This window comes from Solanum verrucosum, unplaced genomic scaffold (genome assembly GCF_900185275.1).
Source record: "Solanum verrucosum unplaced genomic scaffold, falcon-dt-bn FXZP01000040.1, whole genome shotgun sequence".
Classification (NCBI taxonomy): Eukaryota; Viridiplantae; Streptophyta; class Magnoliopsida; order Solanales; family Solanaceae; genus Solanum; species Solanum verrucosum.
In genome coordinates this window covers 2,384,085-2,405,820 of record NW_026020323.1, presented here as the reverse complement: position 1 = coordinate 2,405,820, position 21,736 = coordinate 2,384,085, and the positions used below count along the sequence as shown (strand labels likewise).

The 21,736-nt window shown below is 31.0% G+C and overlaps 2 protein-coding genes across 2 annotated transcripts; both read left to right on the top strand.

Annotated features, from left to right (window-relative positions):
- Window positions 1–498: 498 nt before the first annotated feature.
- On the top strand, window positions 499–4,466 carry LOC125835547 (beta-amyrin 28-monooxygenase-like). Its single transcript, XM_049514667.1, has 4 exons — window positions 499–1,174; window positions 1,842–2,135; window positions 3,091–3,278; window positions 4,164–4,466. Exons 1-4 carry the CDS (start codon window positions 499–501, stop codon window positions 4,464–4,466), a joined length of 1,461 nt encoding a protein of 486 aa, XP_049370624.1.
- A 3,260-nt stretch (window positions 4,467–7,726) lies between these two features.
- LOC125835546 (ATP-dependent helicase rhp16-like) lies at window positions 7,727–20,728 on the top strand. The gene is given in 27 exon segments (XM_049514666.1): window positions 7,727–7,957; window positions 8,603–8,749; window positions 8,823–8,914; window positions 9,054–9,120; window positions 9,569–9,682; window positions 10,058–10,288; window positions 10,408–10,509; window positions 10,590–10,715; window positions 11,187–11,275; window positions 11,346–11,426; window positions 11,518–11,577; window positions 12,452–12,587; window positions 16,812–17,079; window positions 17,082–17,515; window positions 17,857–17,973; window positions 18,057–18,130; window positions 18,229–18,286; window positions 18,374–18,517; window positions 18,596–18,681; window positions 18,784–18,850; window positions 19,127–19,225; window positions 19,478–19,708; window positions 19,871–19,972; window positions 20,054–20,209; window positions 20,309–20,397; window positions 20,470–20,550; window positions 20,650–20,728. Coding segments are annotated over 27 exon segments (3,561 nt in total).
- The last annotated feature ends 1,008 nt before the right edge of the window (window positions 20,729–21,736 follow it).

The following is a 21,736-nucleotide window of genomic DNA, read 5'->3' as shown; positions in this document are numbered from 1 at the left end:
TAATCAACAGCCACATATTCTTAGTACAATATTTTATTTTAATTTATTTATCTTATTATTTTTATTACTCCTTGTTTAAAAGAGAATATCTTTCTTTCTTTTTTCTTTTTTTTTTGGTAATTTTCTAATTTCTGTTTTTCATATGACATGTTTAACACGATAAGATTAAAGAATATTTTGATATATTTTACATATTATAAATATTACAATATCAAAAATACTTCTCTTGACTTTCTTAAATTCTGTATCAACTCAAATTAAAGAAACAAATTAGAGCGGAGGAATAATATTTAAGAGACACCTAACAACAAAAAGTAAAAGACAAGAGTGAATATATACTTATTTAACAAGCCAAACATAGTTTGACCATTGATATCATTATTCAAAGCATCTTCAGAAGTGACCCTCCCTCTTTAGCTCCAATGCATTGCTCCACTATAAATATATGCTCACTTCAATTACCAAAACTCATCTCTCTATTTTTATAAATAATAACACATGGAGTTATTCTTTCTATCTCTCCTTCTCATCTTTTTCTTCTTGTTTTCACTCTCCCTTCATCTTCTTTACTTCAATAAAAATTCATCAGTCTTGCCCGGGACTCTACCCCCGGGCAAGACTGGATGGCCATTCATTGGAGAAACCCTCGAGTTTCTCTCAACTGGTTGGAAAGGTCATCCTGAAAAATTCATCTTCGATAGAATGTCTAAGTACTCCTCTAGTGTCTTTAGAACACACCTTTTACTAGAAAATTCAGCAGTTTTTTGTGGTGCTTCCGGTAATAAATTCTTATTTTCAAACGAAAATAAACTCGTACAAGTATGGTGGCCTGATTCAATCAATAAAATTTTCCCATCTTCGGTTGATCAAAACACGAAGACAACTAGTATAAATGAACAAGGCATTAGGATGAGAAGATTACTTCCGAATTTCTTCAAGCCTGAGGCTCTTCAACGTTACGTTGGGATAATGGATTCGATTGCTCAACGCCATTTTGAGTCATTTTGGGAGAAGAAGAGTCAAGTTCAAGTTTACCCTCTTGCCAAAAGCTATACTTTTTGGTTGGCTTGTAGATTGTTTGTGAGCATTGAAGATCCTGAACATGTTGCTAAATTTGCAAAACCCTTTGATGTTTTGGCTGCTGGATTGATTTCTATTCCCATTAACTTGCCAGGTATTGAAATGTGCGATCATTTTACCTAAAAATTTAAGTGATGATTAGAATAGAACACATTTTTATTTATTGGCTTAAGTGATATATGCGGGTAAAAACTTCTTCATCGATCGACACTGCTTCATCGTAAAATTACACTAGGTGACAATATTCTCTCTCTCTCTCTCTCTCTCTCTCTCACACACACACACACATATATATATATATATATATATTAACACTCATTGACTTTTACGTAATTTTACTTTTTTATATTTTGATATTCCGTAATCAAAATTCTGATTTTGCCACTGGTAAGAAGAGACACACCGATTAAGAAAAATAAAAGTAGTCTACTCATTTTTATCAATATAATTTGACTCAACACGATATTCTAATAATAAAATGGAGACGTTCAAAACTCGTAATATATATGAATAAAGTATGTTATAACATTTTTGTTTATAAAACTTGTGATCTCAAACTAATCAATATTTGTATAGCTATAAAAGTGGCGTGCTTCTCATTAATGGAAAATTTATATTGTTAGATGTTTGCAAATACAAGAATATGACAAATGAACTAGTAAGCATAGTGTCCTACATAAATTACTAAAATGGTGACCGATTACATGATCTTTAATATGTCTTTTCACGTGCGGGCCTAATATAAGATATTTTAACATCAGGAACGTCGTATAACCGTTCGATCAAAGCATCGAATTTGATAAGAAAGGAGCTTTTGATGATCATAAAGCAAAGGAAGGTGGATTTATGTGAGGGAAAAGCATCAGCAACACAAGATATATTGTCACACATGTTATTGACAAGTGATGAAAATGGGAAGTTCATGCCTGATTTGGACATAGCTTGTAAAATATTAGGGTTGTTGGTTGGTGGACATGACACTGCTAGCTCTGCATGTACTTCTATTGTGAAGTATCTTGCTGAGCTTCCTCATGTTTATCAAGCTGTCTACAATGGTAAGTGAGCATTAGCTTTTATTTGTTCTCTCAATTATGATTATAATATCAGAGGCGAAATTAGAATTTCAATTTTATGGGTTCTGATGAGTTTTATAATGATGATTTTAAGTGATAGTAACTGAGTTCTAAATTTAATATTTATACATATTTAATGAATCTATAGGTTCGACTAAACTTGTATGCGGGCTACTAGCACTGCCCTGATTATATGATATGGATGTATGTTCCAACATATATACTCCCTCGGTCCCTTTTTACTCGTCATTTTTTACTAATCAAGAAAAGATAATTATTTGTTTTTACCTATTATACCCTCAATTTATTTAGAGAGTTAATGTTTTTGAAAAAGGTAGAAGATCCTCTTTAATGAGTAAATTAATTTTGGAATTCTATCAATTAATAGGGGCAAAATAGTAAACTCACTATGTCAATTACTATATTTTTTAATAGGTGTGCCAAGTGAAAAATGGACAAGTAAATAGGGACCGGAGTAAAAACTAGCTACTTTCCCGTTTTAATCGTTTGATTGGTACTTATAGTTTTAAAAACAAGCCTTACAAAATTTGTTAATGAATTTCATTATCTTACACTTGTGAAATCTAGAATAAATAGTTTTACTCTGATAATCATGATATAGCTTTTAATTTTCACAAAACATACATTTAATTTTGACAAAGTCCTTTTTTGTTGTCTTGTTTTCTGTTACATGTCCTTGGTAAATAAACGTACTATAAATTGAGAGATGAAATTGGCCGGCAAGGCAAAACATATATTGTATTTCTATAAATTAATTTGCTATCTAGGAAAAATAGTTTTATTTAAAGATCTATAGACATATACTCCTTTTATTTTACTTTATGTTCCACAGATAGAATTTTGAGAGTTAATCTTTAATTTATATATCTTTAAATTATTTATTATTGTGATTTATAGTATTTTTAATGATAAACAGAGCAAATGGAAATTTCCAAGTCAAAAGCAGCAGGAGAATTATTGACATGGGATGATCTTCAGAAGATGAAATATTCATGGAATGTGGTATGTGAGGTTTTAAGACTTGCACCACCTCTCCAAGGTGCTTTCAGAGAAGCCATTGTTGATTTCATCTTTAATGGTTTCTCAATTCCTAAAGGATGGAAGGTATGTATTAATAACCACATTAATCTTCATTATAATTTTTTTTATCACAAGAAAACTCGCAACCGCTATTCTTTAGGTGCACACAGGGTAAAACCTTCGCTCCTATGCAATAGCTCGCAATAATCTTCACTACAATTTCTTGTATAATTACTCATCAATTATACTACTCCCTCCATCTCATATTAGATGGACACTTTCTATTTTATACGATAATTAAGAAATTATCAATAAATTAATCAACTTTACTATTTTGCTCTTTGTTCATATTAATTAGTCTCTTGAAAAAACAAATTTAGATCTTCAAAATTTGTTTAAATTTTCAAAGATCATATTAATTGTAGGGATAAAATAAGCAAAAATAATTAATTCTATCCTAATTTAATAAGTGATCAAGTACTCCCCCGTTCCTATTTACATGTCGTCTTGACTAAAATTAAATAGTTAATCCTTAATATTAGTCTTTTCACAAAATCAATACATAAATAACACAATTCTTCCTATTTTACCCTTTGAGAGTTATTAAGCCTTGAAAGTATACATTTTGATCAATATAGAAAAACTAAGTAATTCATATATATATTGGTCAAATTAGTTAATCAAAGTAAATTAATTCATGTTCATTTATTGAAACCTTGACTTCACGAGAATACTAAATAAGGATACAATAGTAAACTTACTTAGTTTCTTAAGGGACGTGAAATCTAAAATGGTTACAGCTAAATAGGAACAGATGGAGTAATATAGGACAAATTTGTTAAGTAAAATGCCATCTAATATGAGATAGAGGGAGTACTCAATTTTTTTAATTAAAGAAACTGAACATTACACACTAGAATAATGTTATGTAAATTATCTAATGTGTGCTATGTATAATTAATAATGCAGCTATATTGGAACTCAAATACAACTCACAGAAATCCAGAATATTTTCCAGAACCACTAAATTTTGATCCATCAAGATTTGAAGGATCAGGACCAGCTCCTTACACATTTGTTCCATTTGGAGGAGGTCCTAGGATGTGTCCTGGAAAAGAGTATGCAAGATTAGAAATACTTGTATTCATGCACCATATTGTCAAAAGGTTTAAGTGGAACAAAGTTATTCATGATGAGAAGATTATTATTGATCCAATGCCTGTTCCTGCCAAGGGTCTTCCAATTAAACTCTACCCTCATCAACTTTATTAGAAAATATAATAATTACTATCACTACAAGAAAAGTTGTGAATTACATGGGGATTTTCCTGGGGATCAGTATGAAAATCTGTAGGAATCTTATTTTCCTGCAAATTTTCATACTAATCCCCAGAAAAATCCCCATGTAATTCACTGTTTTCTTGTAGTGTATATAGAGGCATATGACCTAGTGATTGTGTGATATTGATGGTTACACATATGGATGTTGCTTCAATTTAATGTCATTTTCCCCTTTGTAATATTATTTTTTCAATAGCAACCTAAGTTCCATGGTTTATAAGATGAAATTTTCGACTCGGATCTGTAGTTTTTAATACTCTTAAGTTTCTTAATAGGTAGAATTAAGTGCAGAAAAGAGAACATATATTGTTATAATTTGTATTTGTGGCATGACATTATATAATCGATAGTGTGGGTACAGCCTCTGTTTAACTAAGGAGAGTTGGGAAGAGAAAAAAAAAAACCATCTAAATTTATTTTTAAAATACTAATGTAACCATAACTCCCCATAAGAATTATATTTATTATTAAAAATTAAAATTAATCTAAAAAGATCTTTTTTAAAAATAAATATTTTAAAAAAAAAAACTGTCTAACTACAACGGTTGTGAGAATTCTACAATACTCACATAATCTACACATTTTTTTAATTGTTCTCATCAAATTTAATCTGCTTTTACTATGTTCTATTTTCTCCTTCAATTTCTCTTAGTGGATTCGTTTTCTTTCAATTTTAATACTTTTGGCAGGCCTTTTTGTCTATTGGTGTATTTAGTTGATAAATATTATCACCAAATTTCTTTTCTTTTTTGTTTTTGAATTGTGCTTCCACAACCTTTTTCGTAATTTTTTTTTTAATTTAAGTATTTTTCCGAATTTGTATTGACAAGGTTTGAATTATACTCTGTCAGAGGAAAAATTGAATAAAACTTTTCTGAATTTAGCTAAGAAGGAAAAAACGGCATACTACAATCACATTAGGGGTGTACATTGTCGGGTTGGTTCGGGTTTTTCAAATATCAAACCAAACCATTTGTGTCGGATTTTTAAATTTATAAACCAAACCAAACCAATAAAACTCGGGTTTTTCAACCTCGGGTTTTTTCGGGTTTTTCGGGTTGTTTCGGGTTTTTCCGGTAAAGTATTAATACAAACATATAATTTACTTGTACTTCAAATATTTCTTTAGTCCTACCAAAATACAACTATCTAAGATGTTTCTTAAAAATATAACACAATATAATATGATTAATGACACTAAAATATCCAACAAAATAATAATAATGAAATCGCGTAAAACAAATATTGCAAATTAACAAGTCAATGAAAATTATCATAATTTAAAAGTACTAAATCATGCTAAAATTAAGTTTAATAAGTATTAGTTACATGACTAAATATTAAAGAAAATTAAAATTAGATTATGTATTTTAATTGTCTAAACCAATGTAAAACTAAAGAACAAATATTCAATATTATTGTCATTCTTAGTGTTGAATTGATTTTCCTTTTGCATTAGTATTACTTTGATTTTGATTTAAGCTTTATTATAATTACCAACATCTATGACTATAATCTTTATTGGCCCATTCATAATTCTAAGTTTCAAACTTGAAATAATATATTAAAAAATAAAAACTATGGAAAAGTATAAGAAATACTTAAAAATTATATCAAAGTAAATATTTTTATGTATAAAATAAAATTTTAAAATTATTTATATAAATTCGGGTTGGTTTGGTCTCGGGTTGGTTTTTTTTTAGTTAAAACCAAACCAACCCAAATATAGTCGGGTTTTTTTTTTCAAAATCAAACCAAGTCAAACCAAACCACTAGTCGGGTTTTTTTTTCGAGTTGACTCGGTTTGCGGTTCGATGTGATTTTCGGTTCGGTTTTGTACACCCCTAAATCACATGAACATTACTAATTATTGTACTTTTAAGCTTATACTAAATTTAATTGGAGATGATCTCTATTATAGAGGATCCAAATCCAGCATGAATTGAAATGAAGGCAATGCAACTTGATTTAAATGGCGTATATATTATGAATATAAAAGGGTGTAATTATTAAAATGAAAAATAAGAGAATATGACTTGGAAATCATATATCAAACAAATACGAGGTCTCATTAAATATAGAATATGTAACATTTGTTCACCAATTTATCAGTTGATAGTTCTATATTTAATTATTTTTAAAGTTTTAGCATTATCGACACATTAATTTTTAATTTTATTTTTCACTCGACGTTCGACATCAACATTAGAGTCTGACTAAATTTAGATTAGTATAAAAAAAAATCACATTTGAGGTAAAACACTTCATAATAAATAAGATAAATTATTATGAATACATAAATAGAAGGGAAAAATGACAAATATACCCCGAACTATCGTAAATGGTATGCAGATACCCTCTGTCATACTTTTGGGACATTGGTGCCCCTGCTGTCCAAAAACTAGAGCATATATGTTCTTCACTCTAACGGAAGACTAAATAGGGACACGTGGCGCAATCTAATCCGTCTATCCGATATTTAATAAATATCGGATCGGTGGATAAGATTATGACACGTGTATGTCAGTTAGTATAAAAGGTATATATGCTCTAGTTTTTGGACGGCAGGAATACCAAATATCTCAAAAGTATAACAAAGGGTATTTACGATAGTTCGAGATATATTTATCCTTTTTCCCTAAGTAAAATAAATAAATGCACATATCCTACTTGTCATAATACACATATAAATATTCCTTCCCGCTCAACTTGTATTTCCATTTCAACTTAGCTCTTAATTTCATTCTGTGAGTAAAGCCTTGATATCTCTCTGCTTTCTGGGAAAATGAATCCTTCAGGTTCTTCTTCTTCCAAAAATTTTGAATGTGTGAAATTTGATCATTTTGATAATTGTTCATGTATCTGAAAATCCATTCAAGTCCTTAATGAAGACCAAAGATATCATCTTGGATTGGTAAGAGGAAACATGATCGTGTGAGGAAAGATAACAAAACAGGACTACTATTGATTGGAACGTACAAGATAGGGATGATTTCCTTCTTCGGAATGAAAAATATGATTTAGACTTGGATACTCAGAACGCGTTGAGCCACCATCAAATCGGAATGGGGAAGACTGTTCAAGCCATCGCATTAGTGGAATTACAAAAAGATTCCACTATATTGTCACTACTTCCCTCCCAGTAGCAATAAAATGAACTCTTGTTGTATATATGTCCTGTGATTGCAGCAATGCAATGGTTTCGTGAGATTGAACGTTGCACCACTAGAGGAAGCAACAAAACTCTTGTTTATCATGGCGTCAACATTGAGAATATCAAATGTATCTACAAATTGGCAGAATATGATTTTGTCATTACACTATCGAGCCTGACTGTAGTCCCACACAGGAACTCAAAACATATTGATGATGATGTGTCCAGGAGGAAGTCAGTTCTGCATTCCGTGAAGTGGTATAATTTTGTATGAGGCAAGTCATACATTATGTTATTGTTTTCTTCAATTGTAGTATTTCTTGGTTTCCCAGTACATGGTATTCATTTGCTATTTATGCAATCTTTTTCTTATAAACACCAGCTTTTCAAGTCGATCGTGTTATTAGAGTTGTAAATATGTATGGTGATTATGAAGAAATCTATACCGTTAACTGCTGAATAATATGCTATCAGCTATGATACTTATTAGAATGTGAAGAATCTTATGGCGATTACGAAGAAACCAGTACAGTAGCTGCTGATATTTTATCTGCAATTTTCTTAACTGATTGAACTTCTGTGGCATAGGCTCATTATATCAAATCTGTAGAAAGCTCATTATCCTTATGCTTATTACTTTTGCGAAGATTGTGATCACAGAACACTTGATTTTAGGTAGACATAAAGTTTATATTGTTATCCTTTTGCTTCTCAAACAATGTTACTTCTGAAATAATTTGCGTTGTCTGTTCTTTCATAAATTTGACAGAATCTATAATAAATACTGCCCTTGCGGATGTGCTAGATACTTTCTCTGTTGGAACAAAGTAAGTTAATAATTAGTAATATACATGAGCTTCATCATCATATTGCTGATATAGTAAAGTTGAAACATCTTCTTTTTTTTTTTTAGTATATTGAAATACCTTTAAAGCTGAGATCTAATAATGAGGAGCGTAGAGATGTGATGGTGTTTTTGAAGCACAGAATTCTGGAAAAATTAGTGCTAAAACTTACCAAAAAAGAAAGAGTTGCTGATCTTGCACTCTCCACAAAGACTGTAAGTTTTGTATTGCACTAATGTTGTGTGCTTCAATTCAAAAAGTATCTTCTTATTTGTTACATTTTTTCAGGTTCAGGTTACAACGAGTATAGATTCTTTGGATATTGGTGAATATGAAACCTACAAGACATTGTTCCGTAGAAGTCGAGAACAATTGGATAGGTATGCTATCTCTCTCTGATATTTCATTCGTTTTCTTCACATAAAATTCTCAATCATTTGTGTCATTACCTAGTGAAAAAAGTAAGAAGGAAGCAAGGATATTATTTCTAACTGTATCCTCATTTCGTATTTGGTGTAGTGTCCACGATGGAACTCTGATGAAAAACTATTTTCTCATGTTTCCTATGATAGTACTCCTACGGCAGGTACCAAGACAATTCTTTATAAATGCTTGACATGTGTGGAGTCTCTCCGGATTAGAGTGAAAATGACATTTTGCTCCTTGGATATATAAATTGATAAGAGCAAAGGCTTCCCTTTCTTTACACCAACTCCTCCCGTCATGGGGCTGTTTGTCTCCGACTTTGGTTCTCTTGACCTGTCCCTACTAGTTGTCAAAAAAAATTGGACTAGTGGAAGACGTATCAGACGACTGCTAAAGGCTATTAAACATAGTTGTTTGCTTAAATTATTTTGTGCTAGTCTTTTATTTTGTGAACTTAATTTTGAGGTGACTGCTTTTAGTTTTCTTGTCCTTCTATTATATGAGCTCAAATACAGACACTGGCTTTTCTTTGCTTTTGTCTGAACTTGCCTCGCATAAATGTATTTGCCATTAACAAAATTTGACCAATGTCTTTCTTTAATCGGCAGGTAGTTGATCATCATTACTACGGGTCATTAACAGAATTGGCCAGTGGCAATAAAGAGGCTGGAGATGTTGAACAAGCATGTGACTTATGTCAGGATGCAGTGGAAGATCCAGTAGTGAGTTTGTGCACCTCTACCCACTGCCGACAGCTGAAGTTTAATTTGATAGCTCTCTCCTTTTTGCAATTACTAAATTATGTTGTCCATTCAAGGTCCAAGAACTTCGAGCACCTTTCAATTTCTCATTCAGGCTATATATTGTATGTTGAACCTTCAAATGCCATTTCCTAGTGTTGAACGGTTTTAGATACTTTTTCCTTAAAACAATGTCTGGATCACTTGTTTTCTAGTTCTTCTGTTTTGCTTTGTTTTTCCCTGGAAGTTCTCAAGAAGTGGATTAGCATTTGGGATGCTCTCTTTCCAGCGCCATAGACATTGAGATTTTATCAGATGTACATCTAGTATAAAGTTAATCTATTTTGATTGTTACAGTTTACATCTTGCAGCCACGTGTTTTGCAAGGCATGTTTGATAGATTTTGTTGAAAGTATGGGGAGAATGGCATGCCCTTCATGTACCGAACCCCTCACATTTGACTTCACTGCAAATAATGATAACGGAGATTCTAATTCTGAACCTACTGTCAAGGGGTTTAGCTCCTCCAGTATATTGAACAAAATTCATCGAAATGAATTCAAGACAAGCACTAAATTAGAAGCTTTGGTATGCAATTGCATTCTACATTATCATCATATTCTGCTCAGTTTGCTTTTCTTTTATTGCTATAGTATCTCTATTTTACAGAACCTAAATGCTCATTTTCTTACTTTTATGGAATGTAGAAGAAAGAAATTAGCGTCATGGTTGAAAGGGACAAATCTGCAAAAGGAATAGTTTTTAGCCAGTTTACATCATTTTTGGATCTGATACAACATTCTCTTGATGTAACACATAATGGTTCTTTCTTTCTTCCTACTCCCCTTTCAGACTAACAATTAAGGAAACTTGCATTGTGTGTATTCAGCTGTTGGGCGTCAATTGTGTTCAATTAGTTGGATCCATGTCTGTTACTGCAAGAGATGCTGCAGTCAACAAGTTCACTGAGCATTCAGATTTCAGGATATTGCTTATGAGCTTGAAAGATGGAGGTGTTTCCTATTGAAGATAGTGAGGGTAGTGGAGTAACTTGATCTCACTGTTATTCATTGTTAGAGCTTAGCAGTTAGTTATTGTTAGGTGTAACAAATTCTGTTATTATTGACAGGTGTCAGAATGTGATAGGTTGTGAATGTAGTAGGGTCAAGTATATATGTATGTACATAATGCATTGTAAGTTTAGTTTTTCCAATCAATAAAATCAGTTCACAGATCACATCTCTCTTCTCTCTCAAATTAGATCTTCATTTGTAGTTGTAGATTTCACATTTTGTCATTTCCCTCAATGTTAAAGTTGCATCACATGTAAGGCTTGTGCATATCTAGTGTTCATTTGATATACTCAACTTCATTTCTCGGTGCATTCAAAGAACCAGCTGAAGATACAATTATGACTTGTATTCATCTGTTGAATAAGCACATGATACATGTCATGTTAGGTGGCTAATCTCCTGATCTTTGCTAGGTTTTCTTAATGGATTCATGGTGGAATCCTGCGGTGGAGCAGCAAGCCCAAGATAGAATCCATCGAATATGGCAACATAAACCAGTCAAGTATGTTTCATATTTCGTGCACTTTGGATGCCATTGAATGGAGAGCTTATTGTTGTTTCCAAATTTGCAGGATCATAAGATTTGTGATTGAGGATACAATTGAAGAGAAAATCTTAGAGTTACAAGAGAGGAAGAAATTACTTTTTGAAGGGCAAGTCTTTTTCTTAGATAGTTGGATATGTGTTGTGACTCTAGAAATTATTTTCCTTTGACATACTGAACTTGCAAGTTTCCGATTGCAGGACAGTCGGTGGTTCTCCAGAGGCCTTAGGAAAGCTAACAGATCAGGACTTGGAATCACTGTTTTATTGTCACTTTCGACAAACTAATTAAATGATATATGTTTTGTTTAGCTTGTAGCGAAATTCTGTACACAGTGTTGTGACATTTACCCTTAGGCTGTATGGATTTTGATCAATTGTTCTTATTGTTTCCTTCCATTTTAACTTCACTTGCATGATAAACAAATGCATCAGAATTCATACGTACATGATACTTTTTCTTGGTTATGTACTTAATATTGTTATCATAAACTGCATCATCTGAGAATACTCTCTTTTTCCATTTCCCCGCGATGAGTAAGAGGTAAAACACAGTTTATCAGTCTTGAACGAGCATTCCATAAACTGTAAGCATCTGCTAAACATAGATTAAATAATAAAACTTACTAAGATCTCTAACGTTATACTAAGCATTTATGGTCTGATGTTACATTTTGTTTCTTTTCTACTTTACTGTCAATGAATTGCATATTACAGTATGTTTTAAAGCAAACTAATGAAGCACCAGATTTGATTTTAGTTCTATTTCAGGAAAATCATCAATAAACAAAATAAATTGAAACAAGTACCAAAGAACGCGATACATATTAGCAAATCATTCATACCAAAATACATACACATACAGATAACATAGTATTCATGTAGGATCATCAAGAGTTACATAAAAATAAAGATCTTTATAAAACAAATTGAATCTCAATATCATTTTTTGATAAGTTAATATAGTATTCATGTAGGATCATCAAGAGTTACAGAGTTTGCAAAAAGGACAGCCATTGTAATGCACCTTGGCCTATTGGTGTTAGTTACTATGGTTGGTATTCGTGAGCCCATCAGCTCGTGAGAAGATGCACAAAAATAGTGTTGCTCATATCATGAACAATGATTCAACTAGGAAGCTTCTGCATTCTGTTAGAAGACTAGTGACATTCTGCCAGCGACGCTACCCAACTATGCCATTGCCATCCAATTCTGTGAAGTTCAATAGCCTTGCAAATGACAGTGACTTGCATTCTCTGCGTGCACGAGAGGTAACTTCTCAAATCTCACAAGAAAGGCTTCAAATAATGCCTATGTCTGCACAAGCTAAGGGTTTAATTTGCCTTTGAACTCTGTCAGTATGTATGCTGAATCTTTTTATCAATAATGTCTATAATTTACTTTTCTCCTTCAAGTTAAAACCTAGCCTATCAAAATCCTATTATCAAGTTTTTTTTGCTTCTTAACAATTCAAACCAACTAAATTAAAGAAAGAAGATCAGACACAAACAATTTAGAAATCCACAGAACAAATACATATAGGTTATCAGTGAATCTATATATGTATTATTTTAGGATAGAAGGCAGGAGTGGAATAACTAATACATGAATAATTAGTGTCGGCATAAAATAATACATAAATTCACTTACATTACTAATACTTACATAACTATAACCAGCTATGTACCAAACGACGTGCAAACAAAACAATACTAATCGAGCCTTCGGATTAATATCCAGCTCATTTGCCATGTCAGCAAGTACTCGAAGTTAGATCGGTACAACTAACTCATTATAATATCACAATAGTTTTGTTAGTTAGAGTTTATGGCTGTAAAATGAAATTTGTAGTGAACAGTTAGTTTTTTCTCTTTTTATATAAAGGTTGGCAAACAACTTTTCCACGTGAATGTTTAGTTGAAAATAACATAAACTGGTTTTCTTTGTGAAGAAATGGACACTAACTGATTTTTTTGAAATTATATTTGAAAAAAACGACACACTTATTTTTCAACTAGATATAGGACCCCGTGCCAGCACGGGGCCCAATATATATATTTTTTATTATTTTAATTTATGTCATATTATGGAATTTGAGAAGTTATTGAAATTTTTATATGATTTTTAAAATATTTTAAATTTTTAGCTATTGTGATTTGTAGTACTTTTTTTTAACATAATTTTGAAAAAAATATTTATTACTCTGTTTGTTCTAATTTTGTGGCACACGCAGAATTTCAAATATTAAGCATTTTTATATGTCTCTTTAATATATTAAGTCGTTAATTATTGTATTTTATTGTACATTTTGAACCTAATTTTTTAATAATATATGTTATTTGCCATGTCCCAATTTATGTGGCATTAATTGATAGATTTGTTGGAGTTGAGAGATTTATTTTTTAAATTATTGTAATTTATAGTTTTTTTTTCCGTCAATTTCAAACAATATATGTTGTTAATTGATAGAATACTTTTAATGTAATTTTTTTTTAAAAATATGTGTGACTCTCCATGTCCCAATTTATGTGGCACATGTAAAGTTTTGACAATTAACCAAAATTTTAATACATTTAAAAAAATATTTTTAAGTCGTTAAATTTTAAGTAATAAGTAATTTAAATTGTTGTATTATTTATTACAATTTATAATACTTTTAAAGTAGTTAAAATATTGTACTATTTATTATGATTTATAACACTTTTTTTTTTTAATTTATGTCATATTATGGAATTTGAGAAGTTATTGAAATTTTTATATGATTTTTAAAATATTTTAAATTTTTAGCTATTGTGATTTGTAGTACTTTTTTTAACATAATTTTGAAAATAATATTTATTAATCTATTTGTTCTAATTTATGTGGCAGATGCAGAATTTCAAATATTAACCCTTTTTTATATGTCTCTTTAATATATTAAGTTGTTAATTATTGTATTTTATAGTACATTTTGAACCTAATTTTTTAATAATATATGTTATTTGTCATGTCCCAATTTATGTGGCATTAATTGATAGATTTGTTGGAGTCGAGAGATTTATTTTGTTAATTATTGTAATTTATAATTCGTTTTTCGTCAATTTCGTTGACTATTTTTTTTATTAATTATTGTAATTTATTGTTTCTTTTTCGTCAATTTCAAACAATATATGTTTATCATATAATCCATTTTATGTGGTACCAATAGAATTTAGAGAGTCAATTAAATTTTGTATATAAGTTTTAAATAATTAAGCTGTTAATTATTGTAATGTATAGTATTACTTATAGTATTTTTAAATATATTTAAATATTATATGTTAGGTTTTTTATCTTAAGTTATATGGCATTGATAGAATTTAAAGTGTCAAATAATTGTTAATTATTGTAATAGATAATATGGAGTATTTAAGTCATTTATAGTATAGTATAATTAATATATGATATGTAGTATTTAAGTGTTATATTATGGAATTTGAGAAGTTATTGAAATTTTTATATGATTTTAAAAATATTTTAAATTGTTAGCTATTGTGATTTGTAGTACTTTTTTTTTACATAATTTTGAAAATAATATTTATTACTCTATTTGTTCTAATTTTGTGGCACACGCAGAATTTCAAATATTAACCATTTTTTATATGTCTCTTTAATATATTAAGTTGTTAATTATTGTATTTTATAGAGTACATTTTGAACCTAATTTTTTAATAATATCTGTTATTTGCCATGTCCCAATTTATGTGGCATTAATTGATAGATTTGTTGGAGTCGAGAGATTTATTTTGTTAATTATTGTAATTTATAGTTTTTTTTTCGTCAATTTCAAACAATATATGTTGTTAATTGATAGAATACTTTTAATGTAATTTTTAAAAAAAAATATGTGTGACTGTCCATGTCCCAATTTATGTGGCACATGTAAAGTTTTGACAATTAACCAAAATTTTAATACATTTTAAAAAATATTTTTAAGTCGTTAAATTTTAAGTAATTTAAATTGTTGTATTATTTATTACAATTTATAATGCTTTTAAAGTAGTTAAAATATTGTACTATTTATTATGATTTATAACACTTTTTTTTAAAATTTATGTCATATTATGGAATTTGAGAAGTTATTGAAATTTTTATATGATTTTAAAAATATTTTAAATTGTTAGCTATTGTGATTTGTAGTGCTTTTTTTTAACATAATTTTGAAAGTAATATTTATTACTCTATTTGTTCTAATTTATGTGGCACATGCAGAATTTTAAATATTAACCCTCTTTTATGTCTCTTTAATATATTAAGTTGTTAATTATTGTATTTTTTAGTACATTTTGAACCTAATTTTTTAATACTATATGTTATTTGCCATGTCCCAATTTATGTGACATTAATTGATAGATTTGTTTTGTTAATTATTGTAATTTATAGTTTCTTTTTCGTCAATTTCAAACAATATATGTTGTTAATTGATAGATTTTTTGGAGTGGACTATTTTTTTATTAATTATTGTAATGTATTGTTTCTTTTTCGTCAATTTCAAACAATATATGTTTATTATATAATCTATTTTATGTGGTACCAATAGAATTTAGAGAGTCAATTAAATTTTTTATATAAGTTTTAAATAATTAAGCTGTTAATTATTGTAATGTATAGTATTCATTATAGTATTTTTAAGTATATTTAAATATTATATGTTAGATTTTTTATCCTAATTTATATGGCATTGCTAGAATTTAAAGTGTCAAATAATTGTTAATTATTGTAATAGATAATATGGAGTATTTAAGTCATTTATAGTATAGTAATTAATATATAATATGTAGTATTTAAGTGTTATATTATGGAATTTGAGAAGTTATTGAAATTTTTATATGATTTTAAAAATATTTTAAATTCATAACTATATATTTCAATGTACAAGATTTTGATAAAATAAAATCTTTAAAGTTAAATTATAATGTTTTTGAAATTTAAATTATTAAAACATATATAATGATTTTATAGAAAAAATAATATCATATAAAATTAAATGAAAAGGATAATAAATTCAACTTTTACCATGATAAGGTTGAAAAATATTATTTAAGTGGAAGGAGGTGGGGCCCACTTATATATTTTATATAGTAAGTATTGGACATTTGTAATGATTTAATTGGGACAATGGTAGTAAATCCTAGAGTCTTCTAATATATAGTAATACAGAAAAACTATAAAAAGGAATTATAATTTTTTTTTAGAAAAAAAAAAATCAGCGAATTGGGCTCTATATAAGCAAGTCCTTCCCGCTCAACTTTCAACTTAGCTCTTAATTTCATTGTGTGTGTAAAGCCCTGATTTCTCTCTGGTTTGTGGGAAAATGAATCCTTCAGGTTCTTCTTCTCTTTCAAAAATCTTGAATTTCTTGAATCATTTTGAAAGTTTACATTCATATATTTTTCTAATTTATTTGTAATTTGATAATTGTTCATGTATCTGAAATTGCATTCAACTCAGACCAAAGAAATTATCATCGATTGAAGAAAAGGACAGATAAGAGGAAACATGATCGAAAGAGGAAACAAAAGGAAAGAGGAAATATTTTGATATGGGAGTTAGTGGAACAAACAATGGATGAATTCCTTTTTAAGAAACATTCAGATGATCTAGACTTGGGTAATCAGAACGCGGAATCGCTTTCTGAAACTGTTGAGCCACCATCAAATTTCATCTTGCCATTATTGAGGTACCAAAAGGAGTGGTTAGCTTGGTCATTAAACCAAGAAAACTCTCAAATCAAAGGGGGTATTCTACTGATGAAACAGGAATGGGGAAGACTATTCAAGCCATTGCTCTCGTGCTTGCTCAACGCGAATTACAAAAAGATTCCTTGTCATATTCACCTGAGCAACTCCTCCCAGTAGTAAAAGGAACTCTTGTTGTATGTCCTGTGATTGCAGCAATGCAATGGTTTCGCGAGATTGAACGTTGCACCACTAGAGGAAGCAATAAAACTTTTGTTTATCATGGTGCCAAAATGGAGAAATGTATGTACAAACTGGAGGAATATGATTTTGTCATTACTACGTACCCCACTATCGAGGCTGACTATATGCCCAAACTGTCAAAGAAGGGCGGCAAGAACTCAAAAAAGCGCAGCAGGAACTCAAAACCTGCTGATGATGATGTGTCCAGGTTGAAGTCAATTCTGCATTCGGAGAAGTGGAATCGTATAATATTGGATGAGGCAAGTCATATGTTATGTTGTTGTATTCTTCAATTGGCGTTCTCTATCTGTACATCGTGTTCTTTTTCTGTTTATGCAATTTTTTTTGTATAAATACCAGTTCTTCACATATGTGATTGGACTCGTAAATATGGATATTAGTATGGTGATTATGAAGAAACCTATACCGTTAACTGCTGAATAATATGCTATTAGACTGAAGAATCTTATAATGGTTACGAAGAACCTGTACTGTTAAATGCTGAATAATCTTTGGTGGTAACACATGAACTCCTAAAGTTCGTATGACACAAGATATTTTATCTGCAATTTTCTTAACTGATTGAACTTCTGTGGCATAGGCTCATTATATCCAATCTGTAGACAGCAACGCCACAAAAGCGGTTCTTGCTTTAGAATCTACATATAAGTGGGCCTTAACTGGTGCACACCTGCAAATTGAAGTATTGTACCCATTAGTAAGTTAACTTCTGCAAGTTTAACTACATTTTCTTTACTTCCTATAGTTGTGAAGTTGATCAAATTTTTTACTTCTATACAGGTCCGTTTCTTAAGAGCTGATCCTTATGCTTATTACTTTTGCGAAGATTGTGATGGCAAAGGACTTGATTTTAGGTAGACATAAAGTTTATATATATTGTTATCCTTTTGCTTCTCAAACAATGTTACTTCTGAAATATCTTGTGTTGCCTGTTCGTTGATAAATTCGACAGATTCTCTAATCCAATGTGCCCCCACAATTGTGCTCGATACTTTCACTGGTGGAAAAAAGTAAGTTAACAATTAGTAATATACATGAGCTTCATCATCATATTGCTGATATAGTAAAGTTGAAGCATCTTCTTTTTTTTTTTCTAGTATATTGAAATACCTGTAAAGCCGATATATGATGAGGAGGGTAGAGATGCGATGGTGTTGTTGAATCACAGAATTCTGAAAAATATAATGCTAGAACGTACCAAAAAAGAAAGAGTTGCTGATCTTGCACTTCCAACAAAGACTGTAAGTTCTGTATTGCAGTAGTGTTGTGTGCTTAAATTTGAAAAGAATCTTCTTACTGGTTACCTTTTTGGGGTTTAGGTTAGAACGAGGAAAGTTTCTTTGGATACTGATGTATATAAAACCTACAAGTCATTGTTCCGTAGAAGTCGAGAACAATTCTATAGGTATACTATCTCTCTGACATTTCATGTTCAAACTCGACCACTTCATCCTTCAAGTCACCTTTACTTGTCTCTGATAAAAATCTATTTTCATATTTGGTGCAGTGTCCATGCTGGAACTCTGATGAAAAACTATTTTCACATGTTTGCTACTATCGTACGCCTACGGCAGGTACCAAGACAATGCTTTATAAATGCTTGTCATGTGTGGATCACTGGATAAAATACTTGTGTGAAGTTTCTCCGGATTAGATTGAAAATGGCATTTTACTCCTTGGATTTATAAACTGATAAGAGCAAAGGCTTTTAGTTTTCTTGTCCTATTATATGAACTCAAATACAGACACTGACTTTTCTTTGCTTTTGTCTGAACTTGCCTCGCATAAATGTGTTTGTTTTACTACGGTTCATTAACAAAATTTGACCAATGTCTTTCTTTAATTGACAGGTAGTTGATCATCCTTACCTTGTAGCTTGTGGCAATAAAGAGGCTGGAGATGTTGAACAAGCATGTGACTTATGTCAGGATGCAGTGGAAGATCCAGTAGTGAGTTTGTGCACCTCTACCCACTGCCGACAGCTGAAGTTTAATTTGATAGCTCTCTCCTTTTGGCAATTATTAAATTATGTTGTCCATTCAAGGTCCAAGAACTTCGAGCACCTTTCAATTTCTCATTGTCAGCCTATCTATTGTATGTTGAACCTTCAAATGCCATTTACTTGTGTTGAACAGTTTTAAATACTTCTAGTATAAAGTCTTTATCTTTTCTGAACTGTTCATCTCTTTTGATTGTTTCAGGTTACATCTTGCAGCCACGTATTTTGCAAGGCATGTTTGATAGATTTTGCTGAAAGTACGGAGAGGATGGCATGCCCTTCATGTACCGAACCCCTTACATTTGAGTTCACTGTGAATAATGATAAGGGAGATTCTAATTCTGAACCTACTGGCAAAGGGTTTAGCTCCTCAAGTATATCGAAAAAAAATCAGCTAAATGAATTCAAGACAAGCACTAAATTAGAAGCTTTGGTATGCAATTGCATTCTACATTATCATATTCTCCTCAGCTTTGTTTTTCTTGTATTGCTATATATCTCTATTTTATAGTACGAAACTCCATCTTGAGTTTCAAAGTGAGGGGGTCTGCTACTTACATGCTTGATGCTCATTTTTTACTTTTATGGAATGTAGAAGGAAGAAATTAGCATCATGGTTGAAAGGGACGGTTCTGCAAAAGGAGTAGTTTTTAGCCAGTTCACATCGTTTTTGGATCTGATACAACGTTCTCTTAATGTAAGACATAATGGTACTTTCTCCCTTCTTACTTTCCCTTTCAGACTAACAATTAAGGGAACTTGCATTGTCTGTATTCAGCTGTCGGGCGTCAATTGTGTTCAATTAGTTGGATCCATATCTATTACTGCAAGAGATGCTGCAGTTGACAAATTCAATAAGGATTCAGATTGCAGGATACTGCTTATGAGCTTGAAAGATGGAGGCATTGCCCTTGATGTTAAAGTTGTATCACATGTAAGGATTCATTTTCTTACAATTATGACTTGTATTTATCCGTTGAATAAGCACATGATACATGTCATGTTAGGTGCCTCATCTCTTCATCTTTGCTAGGTTTTCATAATGGATACTTGGTGGAATCCTGCGGTGGAGCAGCAAGCCCAAGATAGAATCCGTCGAATAGGGCAACAAAAACCAGTCAAGTATGTTCCGTATTTCGTGCACTTTGGAGCCATTGAATGGAGCTTAGCTTATTGTTGTTTTCAAATTTGCAGGATTGTGAGATTTATGACTAAGAATACAATTGAAGAGAAAATCTTAGAGTTACAAGAGGAGAAGAAATTACGTTTTGAAGGGCAAGTGTCTTTTTCTTACAGTCGTCTAGATATATAGTTACATATGTGTTGTGACAGAAAGATAGTTACCATACTGAACTTGCAAGTTTCCGATTGCAGGACAGTTGGTGGTTCTTCAAAGGCCTTTGGAAAGCTAAAAGGGAAGGACTTGAAATCCCTTCTTAATTGTCACTTTTGAGTTTTGATATGTTCTATCTCTTCAGTTTGACAAATTAATTTTGTACAAAGTGTTGTGACATTTGCCCTTAGGCTGTATGGATTTCGATCTGTCGAAAGAGTTAATTTTCTGTTGCTTCTGCATCACCTTCAACAGTCATTAGCTTCATCAATAGTTAAATTGTTTCCTTTTCATTTAACTTCAATAAACTTCACCAAAACAGGTTCCAAATTTCTGCTTGGATAGACTTGTTAGTGTCAGCAATACCAATTACTTTAACAAAAGTTGAAAGAGGAGGATTAGGTAGATATCCTTTCACAGGTAGATGTTTTTCATCTGTGGAATTTTCAACGACTTTATCACCGTCAGATTTCTTAAATTGTGCAAGCCTCTTTCCGACATGCTCCTTGGAAACTCAGCATTGACAAAGACTGCAGGATTTAAGGTGTTCATCAGTATTCAGTACAGTAGCATCTCTTAAGACAGCAGCTTCTTACATGTACTAGCGAAGAAATACTATAATTTTACATAAAAATAGAGAAGTTTATAAAACAAATTGAATCTCAATAAAACTGAGGATCTTTCCATAAGTTGGTGAGTTTTCAATAGTGATTAGATTAGCATCCATGTAGATGGATTGGATAAATTATTGAAGTTGGAACAGCACATATGAGTATGGATTTGAAAGCCACAAACTACTTAATCCGCATGCTAGACTGATCATCTGCAATGCTTCATATACACAAACTACTTGTACCATGTAGATAACTACTCTTCGTCAGTAGACCTTGGTAACTACATTCAAATATTCTTGGAAATTGTTCCCATTTGGACCACTTGTGCTTTCTGATGTGATAGTTCCAAGACTTCTTTCATCCATCCGTTTTGGCACAGCTTTCCTGCTTCGCGCACATTCATCTGCAAATGATTTTTGGAAGCTACTTGTCAGCACACTCAAAGTTGTGAATTCATTTCATAATAAAACTAGATATTCTGGTGCAAAAGATTTGTCACTCACATCACCTCTAC